At 42.3% G+C, this 16,131-nt stretch overlaps 1 protein-coding gene and 1 long non-coding RNA gene across 2 annotated transcripts in view; one reads left to right on the forward strand and one right to left on the reverse strand.

The window, feature by feature from the left end:
- Window positions 1–16,131, forward strand: part of ADCY10 (adenylate cyclase 10) — a 106,484-nt gene that overhangs the window by 63,432 nt on the left and 26,921 nt on the right. The window contains exons 22-30 of the mRNA XM_082361222.1: window positions 3,799–3,868; window positions 4,665–4,896; window positions 7,198–7,305; window positions 7,813–7,994; window positions 11,064–11,220; window positions 13,538–13,742; window positions 13,821–13,917; window positions 14,457–14,572; window positions 15,466–15,583. Of these exons, the coding sequence (XP_082217348.1) occupies window positions 3,799–3,868; window positions 4,665–4,896; window positions 7,198–7,305; window positions 7,813–7,994; window positions 11,064–11,220; window positions 13,538–13,742; window positions 13,821–13,917; window positions 14,457–14,572; window positions 15,466–15,583 (1,285 nt within the window). The remainder of the gene's footprint in view (window positions 1–3,798; window positions 3,869–4,664; window positions 4,897–7,197; window positions 7,306–7,812; window positions 7,995–11,063; window positions 11,221–13,537; window positions 13,743–13,820; window positions 13,918–14,456; window positions 14,573–15,465; window positions 15,584–16,131) is intronic.
- LOC309613836 lies at window positions 5,015–11,039 on the reverse strand. Its single transcript, XR_014235908.1, has 2 exons — window positions 8,750–11,039; window positions 5,015–7,065 (listed from the first exon to the last, which is right to left on the reverse strand). It is a non-coding gene; the product is annotated as an uncharacterized lncRNA (long non-coding RNA).

Genomic DNA, 16,131 nt, shown 5'->3' on the forward strand with positions numbered 1-16,131 from the left:
GTGCTGAAATCTCATTTAATGTTTCATTTACTCATTCAGCAAATATTTATTGGGTTTCTGATATGTGCCAGACAGTGCTCTAGGCACCTTAGATGCATCAGGGAACAAAACAGCGTTCTATTGGGGAGAAGCAGACAATGGAGAGAAAACATTAACAAAGAAGTAAATTTTGTAGTATGTATAAGTGATCCCAAGGAGAAAACCAGAAAAGAATGTTGTGTAGGGCAAGGGAAATTAGGAGTGCAGAGTCATTAGGGTAGCCCTCAGTGAGAGGTAAAATTCATGGAAAGGCAAAGGAAGTGAGGGATTTTATTGTATGGATGGCTGGGGAAAAGCATTCTAGGCAGAGGGGAGGGCCAGGGTAATGGCCCTAAGATAGGAATTGACCCCTTCCATTCTGTATATTGTGAATTTATGCTTTTAAAAATTATTTTATTCTTGTTTTAATGGGGTAAAATGTGCTGGACCTGGAGGTCAGGAGATAAATAAAAGAGGTCAGTTTTTCACCTTGAACTTGAAGTCTTATTTCTGAGTCTTTGAAACCACAGGTGAGCAAGTACTATCTTTGCTTTTCTCCTTTCTTCTGAGAACCTACAAGCATTCCGTATATTTCTTTTCTTTTGATTTTTACAGATCCTCTTTGAAGTAGGGAACTTTTAATATATTTCCTTCATAAATGAAGAAAATTGAGACCTAAAAATAATATGATTCACCCAAGGGGTAAATGATATGACAAAAATCATATCTTATATATCTTGACTTTATTTGCTTTATTTAGCCAATATTGCTTTTCGCCACATCTCATTCTATCACTATTACAATTTGAAATATAAAACAAAACATATAGGATGTTGAAGAAGGAATAGCATTTTATTTTTAATCATTGATTTTTTTTTTTCCAAAAAACACACATTTATTGAGTATCTGTTATGTGTCAGGCAGTGATCTAGGCATTGGGGATATAGTGGTGAAAATGGCAGATGTGTCTATTCTCATATATTGAATTTTAATGGAGACTGATAGACAATAAACAAATTAATTAATAGAAGCATCAGGGGGACTTGGAGGCCTTGAGAAATATTCTGAATTTTATTCCAAATGGATTAGAACACATTAGAGAAATATTGATTAGAATTAGTATTGGCTGCATATAACAAGGACCCAGCTAGAGTGGCTTAAATTTATTATTAAAGTTCCTAAATGTATTTCTCTCTATGTAAAATGCTTGTCTCATCACTGGGACTGGTATGGAGGCTTCATGATCATCAGAGATCCTTGGTTCAAAATGGTAGCTGGAGTTCCAGCCATCATGTTCACATTTAACACTAGAAGGAGGAGAAAAGAAACCAAAAAATGAAAGGGATGCCCCTTCCTTTTTCAGTAGTTTTCTAGAATTCTTCCTACCCAATACTCCCCTTATATCTCAAGGACCAATACAATACAATACAATACAATACAATACGTCACATGGCTATATATCCAGTTGCAAGGGAGGTTGGAAAATGTAGCTTCCCCAAGTAACATTGAGTTCTATTACTAAGGAGAAAAGGGACAATGGAAGTTGAGATAGGAAACAAGCAATTTCTGCCACTGAGATCTGAATCTTTTTTTTTTTTAATTATTATTTCATTTATTTATTTTTGGCTGCATTGGGTCTTCATTGCTGTGCGTGGGCTTTTTTTTTTTTTTTTTTGTCTCTAGTTGTGGCGAGCGGGGGATACTCTTCACTGCGGTGCATGGGCTTCCCATTGCAGTGGCTTCTCTCATTGCGGTGGCTTCTCTCGTTGTGGAGCACGGGGTCTAGAACTCAGGCTCAGTAGTTGTGGCACATGGGCTTAGTTGCTCTACAGCATGTGGGATCTTCCCGGACCAGGGCTCGAACCGGTGTCCCCTGCATTGGCAGGTGGATTCTTAATCACTGCGCCGCCAGGGAAGTCCTGAATCATGTTTTTAAGAACGTACTCTGCCTTCTTTATAGAAAACAGATTGAAGAGGATAGGAATAGGAGGGAGATCAGTTTTTCACACTTGTCTAGATGAAATTTGGTGATGGACTAGGGTGGTGCTATAAAGAAGATTGACAGAAGAAGATGGATTCAGATATGTATTGGAGTAGACATAATGGGACTTTCTGATGGACTGAATGGGGATAGGGGTGAGGGAAAGAAAAGAATCAAGGACATTGTCTAGGTTTTTGCCTTGAGGAGATGAATATGGCAGTGATGCCTTGAGAAATGAATACGGCAGTGATGCTTACTAAGACAGGCGAAACGTTGGTGTATATAGGTTTATGGAAAAGAGATTCAAGAGTTCTGTTTAGATCATTTTAATTTTGAAATTAGGCATCCACGTGGTAGCTGCCAAGGAGACACTTGGATGTATGAGTCGGTAGGTAAGGGTTGATGTCAGGTCTTAAAGATGTAAAACCAAAAGTCGTTGTCATATGGGTAGAATTTAAAGTCATGGGCAGGTGAAATTATCTAGGGAGAAATTTGGTTGGAGAAAGGAGCCCACAGCAAACTGAGGCTTACCAAAATTTGGAACATTGATAGAGGAGTAGGAGCCAGCAAAGTGAGCAGACAATGAGGGAGGGAAACAAGGGAATGGGTATTATGAAAGCCGGTGAAAAAAGGGAGTGGTCAATTGTCGTAAATGCTGCCAAGAGGGGTAATAAGATGCAGACAAAGATGTAACATTTGGATTTGGCAACTTGGTTGTCACTGGTAACCCTGACAAGAAAGTTTTAGAGGAATAGGAGGATAAAGGCATAATTCAATTTATTCAGCCTCTAGTCACTAGAGATAAACTAGACAGCAGACTAGGAGAGGTGGGCAAATTAATCCTCATACAGTGTGATAAAGGATGATGATAGAGGTCTGCATGGGTCAATGGGCACACACAAGTTGGGGCACTAATTCTATGGGGCAAGGGTACAGAAAGCTTTCAGAAGAAGGTGATAAGTATCAATAGATGCTGAAACTGAATTTTATAAATTAAAAGATCTGTGGAGTAATGCATTCACCTTGGAGTCAGGAGATCTCCATCATGAACAGATATATGATCTGAGACAAGGCCCTTTCCCTCTTTAGGATTCTTCCTTCTCCCTGAATGGATAAGTGGCTAGATTCAACAATCCTCATTTGTTTTCTGTTTTAAGATCATTATGGAATTTTCTAACCTATTGAAGTCTAGATAGACTGAAGGTTTTAAATTCAAGGCTCTCAGCCCTTAAGTTAGCCCTTTGGGGTATTCCATTAATTGTCTGTATTTCTCCATTAGAAGCTGACATCGCTTTCTTCATCATCATTAATTCATAGTTTGAATTACTGCAGGGTAAATTAGTTAGGATAATGTTACCATCTAAAACAAACCCCAACATTTCAGTGGGTTAACACTGTCGAATGACAGTTTTTTTTCTGCCCAGGTAATGATCCAATGAGAATGTTGTCAAATAGCCTTGAACACAGTCAGTCAGGGACCCAGCCTCCCTGACTATGTTGTAGATTTGCTATCCCTTAGATCCCCACAGTTAATTTGTTTTCCTGTGGAAGGAGAAGATGGGGAAGATATCTAACCACCTCAATTCAGAGGTGACATATATTACTTCTGATGGAATCCCATTTTCAAACTAAACACGTCTTCACTTAAGATGCAGTGGGGACTGGAAAATGCAGATCCTGGCTGGGCAACAACAACTTTGTCGTGGAAGGGGAACAGGAAGCTTCAGTGGACACCAGACATCTCTGCCACCTGAACATTTCAATGACCCATACAACTCACTTGTTTGTTTATTTTCCAGCTGAAGAAGAGATCACCTTTTCCAGAATAGAGACTTCTAAGAGATCTGAAATATTTTCTGAAAATCTCAGGTACAGGCTTCTATAATTGTTTAGGAGGTAGAGCATGAACAACTGGCATTAAATTCAGAACACTGTTAGAATCATTTGTCTGGTCAGTACTCTGGGTCTTTTAGGCACAAATCAGAGGGTGTGTGTGGTGAGTTTGGTCAGTAGTTATGTAATGGAGCGGGAACCTATGGGCCCTTCCCAGGACAGACCCCCTCCCCCATATCCTCTGCTGTAGCTCCTCTTTGGGTTTTTTTGTTTTGTTTTGTTTTAAATATTTATTTACATATTTCGTTGCGCTGGGTCTTAGTTATGGCAGGCGGGCTCCTCAGTTGTGGCATGTGGGATCTTTCATTGCGGCAAGCAGGCTCTTCATTTTGGTGTGTGGGCTTCTCTCTAGTTGTGGCACACAGGCTCCAGAGCACGTGGGCTCAGTAGTTGCAGCAATATAACCTCCTTAGTTGTGACAGGCGGGCTCCTTAGTTGTGGCTCACCAGCTCCTTAGTTGCGGCATGCATGCATGTGGGATCTAGCTTCCTGGCCAGGGATCGAAACCAGACCCTCTGCATTAGGAGTGCAGAGTCTTAACCACTGTGCCACCAGGGAAGTCCCTGTAGCTCCTCTTTGAAGTACCTAGATAATAGTATCTGATGCACACTTCCTGAGTTGTTTTACAGATGCTAAAACCACCACCAAATGGAAGAAATCTACATTAGATTTTCTTATCTTGCTCTTTTATTTGTTTTTGAAGATCTCTTCATATCAAACACTATACTATATCTACAAATTATTACTCCTATTTATTTCTGCATTTGGACAGTTCTGAAGAAATAAGAGAAAAGATCTTGAGTTTCTTTGACATCATTATATCAAAAATGAGGACATCTGAGAATGACATCATCCCTCTGGAATCTTGCCAGTGTGAGGAAATCCTAGAGATTGTCATCATGCCTCTGGCTCACCATTTTCTGGCTTTGGGAGAAAACAACAAAGCCTTATATTACTTCCTAGAACTTGCGTCTGCTTATCTCATCTTGGGTGATAATTATATGGTAAGCTGTTTCTGCCCAGATCCACTCCAGTTTTTTTTTTTTTTTTTTTTTTATAATTAGTTATTTAGGGGAGTGCTTTTTAATTTCTAAGTTGTCAGGGTTCTTTTATGTATCTATTTTTATTTATTATTTATTTATTTATTTATTTATTTATTTATTTATGGCTGTGTTGGGTCTTCGTTTCTGTGCGAGGGCTTTCTTCTAGTTGTGGCAAGCGGGGGCCACTCTTCGTCGCGGTGCGCGGGCCTCTCACTATCGCGGCCTCTCTTGTTGCGGAGCACAGGCTCCAGACACGCAGGCTCAGTAATTGTGGCTCACGGGCCCAGTTGCTCCGCGGCATGTGGGATCTTCCCAGACCAGGGCTCGAACCCATGTCCCCTGCATTGGCAGGCAGATTCTTAACCACTGCACCACTAGGGAAGCCCCCCCTCCACTTTTGAGACAGACCTACAGACCACAGGACCAGAAAGGAAGCTCTAGTGTTTGTTTTTTTTTTATTATTACTTCATGTTCTTGATTCCGAGCAGCACCCCCTTCTTTGAAAATCAAATTGCTCTGAAAGGAAATGACCTGAGATTGTGAAAAAGTCAGAACAAACCACAACTACCATTATACATCATTTAAAACACTGCCATCATTAGAAACTTGCTATGAACTGTCTACCTACATGGGACCCTGGTTTCAACTCTTCAGTTTCAGTAGAGTCTTCCTCAGTAATGTCCCAGCCGCATTTGCTCTCTGTCTTCCCCAAGTATCTGTCAGCACAAATACCTGTAGGTCTTTGAATAAGCACAAATCTAGTTTTAGTCTTGTGATCCCTGAAGGGGCTCACTCACTTTGGTCTTCATGTAACTCGTGCTAAATTATCATACATACCTTTAGGCCACCAAAGCCCTAGTGAATATTTCTCTAGGATAATTGTAAATAACCTTCCAGGGCAATATGCCCTTAGAAATGTGAGGATTTGATACATATAATGAAATAAAAGAATTTATTGTTAAGTAAGTTGGGAAGCGCTGAGCTGAATAAAGCTAAATAGATTTCTGTACTACAGATATTTCAGGGCCTTAATATGCTAAGATCCATAGAAATCTCCCAGAGGGTTGGGCTAGGACTGGGACGTATTTTTTCTCTCAAACTTATTTGACCTTAGATCACTTTGCATAGAACAGCTGCCTGACTAAGCTTCCACGAACTCACTTGAGGAAATGCCTTTCTGGGCAGAGCTTTCCACGCCCGAGTAGCCATGGCTGCCACCCTTCATGCCTGCACTTGTGGACTGTTTCAGATTTTACAGTTGTGGCCTAATTAAACTCCACATCTTAGATTTATATAAAATTTTAAAATTAAACCATTAAAAATGTCAGTAAGCTGTGGTTCTCTCAAATATTTATGAACAAAAGGCTCCTGTGCATATTTTATACACATATGTGAAGAAGGCAGTGGTGTGGCCAGTGAGTCCCAGGAAGAGAAGGTTTAGGCAGCCTTGGGGGCTAACTTGCTAAACCTGTGCTCACCCTCATCTCATTATCCAGGGAGTGACGAATGTTCAGGAAAACAATGATTGGAAGCAGAGCCCCAGTGCAGGGTCCCCAAATGTGCCATTTGCTTCCCCGTCTCCCAGCGAAGAAACCTTGTCTCCCCCTTTCTGCATCCCACACATACGCCTTAGGCTGCATGAGACTTGGGGACAGTCCCTCACCTTATTTTACTCTTCAAGTCTGACCTTGCCTTGGTGTTTACAAGTGCCAAGACTCTCTTCACGATGTCATAGGACGTTGAAGATGAAGGGAGGAAGGTTGCTCAGGGCCTTACCTTCCTCTTCCACTTCCCAACGATGGTCCTGGCAAAAGAAATGGGAGTGGTTCATAACTCATTCCAAAAGTAGAGGCTGGCTTCTCATAGATGTGGGGAAGCTCTCAGGAGCCATGAGTACTCTGTTGGAAATAGGGAGGTTGGGGATGGAATTACTCAAAGAGGGAAATTGCCCTGGGGAAAACTCCAGGTAAGGTGACTTACGTGACAACATGAGGAAAGGAGGAGGTCTCTAGATTCATCCTCTAGAATGAGAGATTCAGTGGACCAAGAGGGACATGAAGGTGACCCATATCTTCAGCAGGAACTTTCCCCACCCTTTGTGTCTAGAGTTTGAAGGACTCTGATCAGGACCTGAAGGAAGAGATGGAGGTGGGAGCTGGAGTGGTCCTGCTTCTCTTCCTTCAGTAGGGTCTGGGGCAATGGCCCCTCTGTGGTCCCGATCCCTGATGACTCAATACCTTCTACTCCTTGTGCTGGTTGCAGGCTTACGTATATTTGAATGAGGGAGAGAGGTTGCTGAAAATTCTCAAGAAGGAAAAATCTTGGAGTAAGACTTTTGAGTGGACTACCTTTTTTACCCTCAAGGGTCAGGTAAGAAACCATTAGAAACGTGATTAATCTGTTCTTTATCACTGGGGCTTTACGTAGAAGAAGTAGTAGAAGTCATCCCTATACTTTCTACATCCTCCTCCCATCCTCTGCCAGAAATCTTTTCCAAGACTCCAGAACCCCAAGCCCCGGGACTCAAACCTCCTCACCATCACTTGTCTGCAGCAAGATCTTCTTTAGCCTCTCGGTTGACAGCTTTATGAAATGTTTTTCTAACAACCTCCCAAAATGGACAGGAATAGGTAAACGTTTTCTCAGAGGTAGATGATGAACAATGAGGATGTAAAGTCCTAGTCATTCAACCATCCTTCCACAGACACATCCAAGAAACATTTCAGATTGTGCCAGGCACTGGGAGATTTTGTTCCTGGGCCTTAAATGACCTTTTCTGGATAAGATTCCTTAACTATGTATTTTTGGAACCTACCAACCAAGTCTAGAATCACTGCTTTTCTTCTTTTCCTTTCTTCCCCTTTCTTCTCCTTGTAGGTCTGTTTCAACATGGGCCAGATGGTGCTTGCCAAGAAAATGCTGAGGAAGGCCTTGAAGCGCCTCAATCGAATCTTTCCCTACAACTTAATCTCCTTGTTTCTCCAGATTCATGTTGAAAAAAACAGACACTTTCATTATGTGAATCAGAAGCAGCAGGCCCAAGAGAGCTCACCTCCAGGGTAAGGAAGGAGCTGGGGAGAGCTGGGTATCTCATCTCACTCCCCAGAAGAGAGAGACCTACACATAGTCCAACAGTCAGCCCCCAAAGCCTGGGCCTCTAGCGGGAGCAAGGAGTCCTGGTGGCTCGCTGGTGGGGGAGGGGATGAGTGGGAGAGGAGCTCCCAGGCCAGGGCTGGGTTGCCTCAGAACAACTTAACGGGCAGCTTTTGCCAAAGGGAGTTCAAGTGACAAAACCTTAAGGGAGCCCTTTGCAAGGTGAGCTCCAGTGCCCCTCCCCACTCATCTTACCCACTAACCCCTCTGGCCATCCATGTTCCAATGGGAATCTGCACCACCTGTTCCTAGAACCTCAGTCACAATTCCTCTTCCAATTCAGTGCTAAAACCCTGGGTATTGTCCCTGCCCCAAAGAAAAATGGCAGGTCCTGAAGACATCTGCCAAAAGACAAAACAGCCCACCCATTTTTGTAACTCTATAGATACGTGGGTTACATGGGGTATCCATTGGTCAAGATTATACCATTAAGATATGTACATTTCAATGTATGTAAATTTTATCTATAAAAGAACTATAAAAAATAATGAGGTGGGGTAGGAGAAGGAAACAGTGAGTAGAAGGACAGATGTAATAAGAATGTTGATAGTTGCTGAAGCTAGATGCTGGGTACATGTGGCTCATTATACTTTTCTGTTTTACTGTGTGTGCACATTTGAAATTTTCCACAATAAAAGTTTTAAGAATATATTCCACCTACCTAGCAATTCATACCAAGAGAGATGCCACCTAGTTGGGGATCTGGAGAGCTGTTAGAAGATCTCTTCCATCTTGGGAGATGCCAGCTGCAATTTTCCCACAGGTTCTGCCTGAGATACAAGTATTTATTTCTATGGGCAAGTTGCTGCAATTCTTTGGCAACCCCACCAAAAACTGCCTTCCCCAGTTTCCTGAAAGTGTTCCCTTGTCTATGGGGGAGGCTGGGATGGAAATGAGGTGCAGCTGACCTCCTTTGCAGGCTGGGGACAGGCTCCTGAGAATCTAAGCCTGCTGCCTCAGGAGACACCAGGAGGGGGAGAGGCGGGGAGAAGATCGCAGAGATCTCTTGGAGAGGTAAGAGAGAATTGGAGTTTGGGTCACACAGAGGGTTGCCAGATGAAATAAAGGATGCCTAGTTGAATTTAAAGTTCAGATCAATAATATATGATTTTTTTTTTAGTATACCTTATATCACACAAGATATTTAGGACATATGCATTCTAAAAGAATTGTTTTGAAATTCAGATTTAACCTGGCATCCCATATTTTCATTCCCTAAATCTGACAAGCCTAATGTACAACCACATTTTGTAAAAGGAATAAGAAGTACCTGCACAAGAGGAGAAGGTGAAACAGTGATGATCAGGAAGAAACTACAGAACAATTGGCTTAAAATGCTGTCCAGTCAAAAGGTTCTCATCTCAAAAATAAGGACATTAAGAAACAATATTTAATGTCAGAATTTCTACAGCTTCATGAACTCCCTATGTTATTAGGGATTTTACCTTCTCCATGTTTCCTTAGAAACTTTAAAAAATAATTTCCACAACAGAATGAATGCCATCAATGTCTAAACTGAAAGTGCCTGGAATTCTTCTTTAAGAATCTCTAGGATATCTTCCTTTCTTCTCATCTTTATTTAAAATCTGCTTTTTGATAGTTATTTCTAGTTATATTTTGCTTTCTTGGCTTTGTTAAATTACTAATATTGCAGCCAGTTTAGGATCCGATTTTATCACAAATAGAGGAGATTGGGGGCTACGTTACCAGTTAAATGACTTGTGGAGGCTGAGGCTGAGACCCCCAACATTCTCGGTAGGTGGTCAGCCATCCTTCCCTTGAATAATTCCAGCACAGGAAGTTCACCATCTCCCGCGACATTCCACTCCGTTGTCAGAATGTGTTTTAGTCTGTTAGGACTGCTGTGACAAAATACCACAGGCCGGACGGCTTATTAACAGCAGAAGTTTATTGCTCACAGTTCTGGAGGCTGGAAGCCTGAGGTCCTAGTGCCAGCGTGGCTGGGCCAGGGCCCTCTTCAGGGTCGCAGACTTCTTGTCGTATCCTCACATGGTGGAATGGGGCCGGGAACTCTGTGGGGTCTCTTTTATAAGAGCTCTAATCCCAGTCATGAAGGCTCCACCCTCATAACCTTATCATGTCCTAAAGGCCCCACCTACTATTACTGTCACTTTTGGGAGTTAGAATTCAACTTATGAATTTTGGGGGATGCATTCAGACCACAGCAAAATGGGGTTGTTTAAAAGGCTCATTTCCTTTGTTGAGCTGAGACCTAGTTCCTGACAACCATGTGTAACAGAGGAAATGACACACTGGACTGGCCAGGCTGGAGGTGGCCAGGGCAGGAGTCCTGGCACCATCGCATTCTAGCTATGTGACTTTGACTTAATTACTTAACCTGTCTGAGTCTCACCTTCCGCTCTTGTAAAATGGGGTTAATTATTCCTTCCTTTCTTACGGGGTTGTCATCAGTCTCATGTGATAAAATGATATAAATGTGCTTTTTAAATAATTTCATTTAAATGGCAATGAACTGACAAGGGACAGGTGAGTTACATCAATTACCTTAATTAATCATCACAAAGTAGGTATTATGGTCCCCACTGTCTGGTGGAAAAATTGTGCTTCATAAAGATTCATGTGCATGTACAACAAGTTCCTACTGTATAGCACAAGGAACTATATTCAATATCCTGTGATAAACCATAATGGAAAAGAATATTTTTAAAAAAATAATGTATCAATATACATATGTATAACGGAATCACTTTGCTGTACAGCAGAAATTAACACAACATTGTAAATCAACTATGTGTCAATAAAAAAATACTATGTGCTGAAACTGAAAACAAAAATTAACGTGCATATTAATTTCCACGTAAAGGAAACAGGCCTCAAACTCAAGTCTGTTTTGACCCCCAAGCCAGTAGTGAGGCTCTGCCCCTGCGCTTCCCTCAAGCATACTGGTGGCGATACCTTCTTCTTATGTCCCATGTGTGTACTTTATCTAATAGGAAGAAGAGGCTGGCGCAACTTTACCAGCAAACCACTTGCTTCTCCTTGCTGTGGCAGATCTATGGCTTAAATTATTTTTTTCACTACAAGTATTATTGCCACCTGGCAGCTCTGATGCAAGTGAATACTGCCCTGGAAACTCAAGATGATTTCCAGGTAGGGTATTTTTGTAGCTGCTTTTTTTTTTTTTTTTAATTTATTTATTTATTTTTGGCTGTGTTGGGTCTTCGTTTCTGTGCGAGGGCTTTCTCTAGTTGCAGCGAGCGGGGGCCACTCTTCATCGCGGTGCGCGGGCCTCTCACTATCGCGGCCTCTCTTGTTGCCGAGCACAGGCTCCAGACGCGCAGGCTCAGTAGTTGTGGCTCACGGGCCCAGTTGCTCCGCGGCATGTGGGATCTTCCCAGACCAGGGCTCGAACCCGTGTCCCCTGCATTGGCAGGCAGACTCTCAACCACTGCGCCACCAGGGAAGCCCTGTAGCTGCTTTTTACGTTTCTGAATCTCATTTGGAGAGAAAAGCCTAGTGAAAGCCAATCAAAATTCAAAATCATGAAGACTCAAAAAAACCTTCCAGACTAGATTGTTCCGCTGAGGCTAGCAGTTGTCAAACGTTTTGGTCCCAGGATCCCCTTATACTTCTAATAATTGAGGACCTCAAATAGCTTTTTATATGGGTTTATATATATATTTTTTATATGGGATCATATATTTTTATGCAGTGTATCTATTGATACTGTCATATAAGAAACAAAAACTGAGATACTTTAAAAATATTTTTTAGAGAAAATAAACCCATGACATATGAACATAATTAACAATTTCATTGAAAAAAACTCTATTTCCCCAAACAAAAAATTTTGTGAGAAGAATGGCATGTATTACATTTTTGCAAATACCTTAATGTCTGACTTCACAGAAGACAGCTAGATTCTCAATCTGCTTCTACTTTCACTTCCTTGTAATGTCACATAACTCTCCCTCGGAAAACTCCACATTGTACTTGTAAGAGAATGAGGGTGAAAAAGGAAAATGTAAAAGGATAATTCTTTTAAAAAGATAAAATCATTCCCTAGCGGTCCAGAGGTTAGGACTCAGTGCTCTCACAGCCGAGGGCCCGGGTTCAATCTCTGGTCAGGGAACTAAAGTCCCACAAGCTGCGCAGCATGGCCAAAAAAATTAAAAGTAAAAGAACACGCATCAAAGATGTTATTGAGCTCATTAAAGTTAGTGAGAGAACTAGTAAGATGTTACAACTGTTTCCCAGGAGAATTTAATTTATGAATGTATACAAAACTAGTCTAATCACAGGGCAAGAATACAATCACTTGTATTCCACCGAACATTTCTATTTCTATGAAAAAGAATCATTTACATTATTACTAGGTTTCCCAAAGGCAGTGAAAGGCAGAGATAACCTTGATGAGTGAGCTAGACAGGACATCCACTGAATTTTTTTTGTTTTGGCCCATTTCAAGTTCTTTCACTATTTTTCCTGAAAAACTGCTACACACAAAACAAATGGTCCACAAAACATCCTCCCTTCCTTCTGAAGGTTTTACCATGCGTGGTTATCATTAACCAGTCTTTTGCTATTAAACTTAACTGGCCAGTTGAGACAAACAGTTCTAAGACTGTTCTTCCACCACTGATTAAGACTGGGGTGGCAGGTATTGGGGATAACATTCATTTAGCCTTCTGAACTTTCTGGGCAGACTTGGTGACCTTGCCAACCCCAGCTGCCTTCTTGTCCACTGCTTTGATGACACCCACAGCAACTGTCTGTCTCATGTCACGAACAGCAAAACGGCCCAGAGGAGGATAGTCAGAGAAGCTCTTAACACACATGGGTTTGCCAGGAACCATATCAACGATGACAGCATCACCAGATTGAAGAGTTGTTTAAACAGTAACCAACTTCTCTTCAATCCCCCAGTTAAGTTTAGAACTAGTCTTTACATTTTTTTGGAAAGCAAACCAAACCAAACCAACCTTCCTTTATTGTTAAACAACAAAAGCAATGTATGCTTGTTATAACAATAAATTAAACATCACAGAAATGCATAAAGTAAGAAGTCCCTCAAATCTCTACTCCAACTGCAACAAATAGGTAACTGCTTTTTACAGTTTGGAATGAATCCTTCCAGGCTTTTTTGGTATGCAGTCATATATCCACACATATAAGCTATTGCTTTTATTTTTCACAAAAATTAAAATTCTTATATTTTGTTTAAGGACCCTGTGTGGACAAAAGGGGCCATTGAGCTTGTCCTGGATCATGCATTAAATAGGTGGCAGAAACTCAGCTTAATTTCTGTATCTAAGCCTATGGTTTTGCCGAATGTCCAGCTCCATTCCCAAGCTTAATAAATCCATGTTTACTGGCAGATGATTGGTGATATCCTGGGCTTTCTGCTTCGGGTTCCATCCCAGTCTTGCCCCGTCTCTCCTCCTCTCCTCCACTGCTGCCATTTCAGATCATTAAGGCCTACCTGGACTATTCACTGTACCACCATCTAGCCGGCTACCAGGGCGTGTGGTTCAAATATGAGGTCATGACCATGGAGCACATCTTCAACCTCCCCCTGAAACGCGAGGGCGTTGAAATCATGACCTACGTGGCCGATACACTTGGCTATATCAAGCTCCTAATGGGTCACTTGGACTTGGCCATTGACTTAGGTAAGCCCTGGCTGGTCAAGAAAGAATTTGCAGATACAAGTAATGCCCAGAAATATACTGGAATTGTTTTCTTCCCAGGCTCTCGAGCCCACAAGATGTGGTCATTGCTTCGTAATCCCAACAGACACTGTCTGGTCCTCTGCTGGCTTTGTAAATCCCTCTTCTTGAAAAACAGGTATTTATCTCAAGCCATTTTCCAAAATTAGAGGAAGAAAGCCATATTAATGGAATGTTCTGGGTTTACTTAACCCCGGCCATAGGGTGGGGCAGGAAGTAAGGTTTACCAGAAGCTGATGTAACTGATAATCATCATCCTTGGGATACCGCTACTCTTTCACAGGCCTCACCTCTAACCTGGTTGCTCTGGCCAGTGGCTGGAGGAGAGACAGACAGTCAGCCCCACTGTGGGACTCAGGCCTCCACCACTGCCAGGTGGAAGAAAGGGAACAGTCTCACAGGGGAGGCAAATGTCCAGAGAATAGCAGCCGGGACCAGAGACGCAGGCCAACTTGGCCTGACTCTGACCACCCTGATAGAGAGGTCCAGGAAAGGACAGTTTGACCAGAGAGCCAACTTGAGATTTAGGAGTGGGTTTGAAGTCTGTTGAAGAATCGTATTTGGTCCTGAATTGCTGGGCAGGACTGAGACCAGGACTGAACTTCCTTCTCTCCCCACACACTATTTTTTAATCCTACCACCTTTTCTTATCCATAGATACAAGCAACTGATCCAGGTGCTGGGGTGGCTGTGGGATCTTTCTGTAGCAGAAGAGCATATCTTCAGCAAGGCATTTTTCTATTTTGTCTGCCTGGACATCATGCTTTATTCTGGTGAGCATGGCCTTGGAATTTATAAGAAACTGGGGGAATAACGCTTGCGTTGGTGTGGTGTGGCAGGTGACAGGACTAGGGCTTTGAGACCACTGGGTTTCTGGCTAGAAAGACATACAGGACAGGGGAGGGGAGAGCCTGGTGTTATGAGCCGAGGAGCCATCTAGCAGGTGCGAGGATTGCAAGGGACCAAGAAGGAAGAGAATTTAGAATTTAAGCTGCCAGTTAAAGCGTCAGATCATTTGTATCACACAAGTGATAGTGACTGACAGTATCTTCCTATGTGGCTTCTACGAGGGCATTTAATTTTTAGCAGGATAGACTTAGAGACTTCATGCTTGAAAATGAAGGGGAGGGCTGCTAATGGTGAGGTGAGGTTTCCAGGCACTGGCAGCTGTTAGCGATTTGGAAAACAAGTTCTTTCCTGATAACCTTCATGTTACACCAGGTAGGCAGGCCTCAGTGTACATATTAAACCAGAGGGGCCAAACTGGGCATTCTTTTTCCCAGCCATATTTTCAACGAGGGATGTGGATATTGCTGCCAGCCAGGGAAGTGTGAACGCGAAGACTGAGAAGTCCCAGGTTGCACTGAGGCTGATTCCTTGGGCTCAAGCAGGGAGGGTTGGTTTAAACCCCACTCCTGCCTAGTTGATATTATGGACTTGTATCTTGTACACATAAACTTCCACAAAAGCAGGGGCTCAGCAAACACAGGGCAGTGCAGTCACCTGGTTGTTGTAATCCGTGGGACCCTTTGGATTCATAAAGTAATCAGAGACCGAGACCTGTCCTCACACTGGGAAATTCTCCTGGGAGCTATTAGGCCAGAAAGACGACACCCCTCCACCCCCAACCTACCAGCCAAGCTCTCCTGTTTCTCTCTTTTTTTAGGCTTTGTTTATAGGTCATTTGAAGAATGTTTGGAATTCATACACCAAAACGAAGACAACAGAATACTGAAGTTCCAAAGTGGAATCCTCCTGGGACTTTACTCATGTATAGCTATCTGGTAACAATGTGTTGCATACCACTAAATTCCCAAATTTGAAAATGTTGACTCCTGGAAGAGTTCTATGTGATTTGAAAAAAGGAAAGAAAAGAAAGGGAAAGTACTTTTAATTTATACCTAAGACAGATTGAAAGTGACAGAGCAGATTTATACTGAAAAACACCTTGGGGATCACCTAGTTCATCCCACTCAACTGAGGCCAGTAAAGCGATGCCACTTCAATTGTACTCAATGCAACAAGCATTTATTGTGTACACAGTGTGCAGTATTAATACAGAGATGAATAAGAAAAGATACTTGCTTCTGAGAAGTGTTGGGGGTTTGAGGGAGACTAATAAATAGCACTACTTACCCCCTCCCCACCCCCAAGATGGAATCATAATCATTGTTAATAGAGCCGATGTTGGAGGATATGGCGTGTATCCGCAGGCAAGTGAGCTTCCTAATATTGAACCCCAGGATTAGACTTACCCATCAGCAGCAGGCAGTTCTAGAAAACTCCACCCCCTCCCCACCCCACTGAGGCAGGAAGTACCATGCTCCCCGTG

This window comes from Balaenoptera borealis (assembly GCF_965194805.1).
Source record: "Balaenoptera borealis genome assembly, chromosome: 1".
Classification (NCBI taxonomy): Eukaryota; Metazoa; Chordata; class Mammalia; order Artiodactyla; family Balaenopteridae; genus Balaenoptera; species Balaenoptera borealis.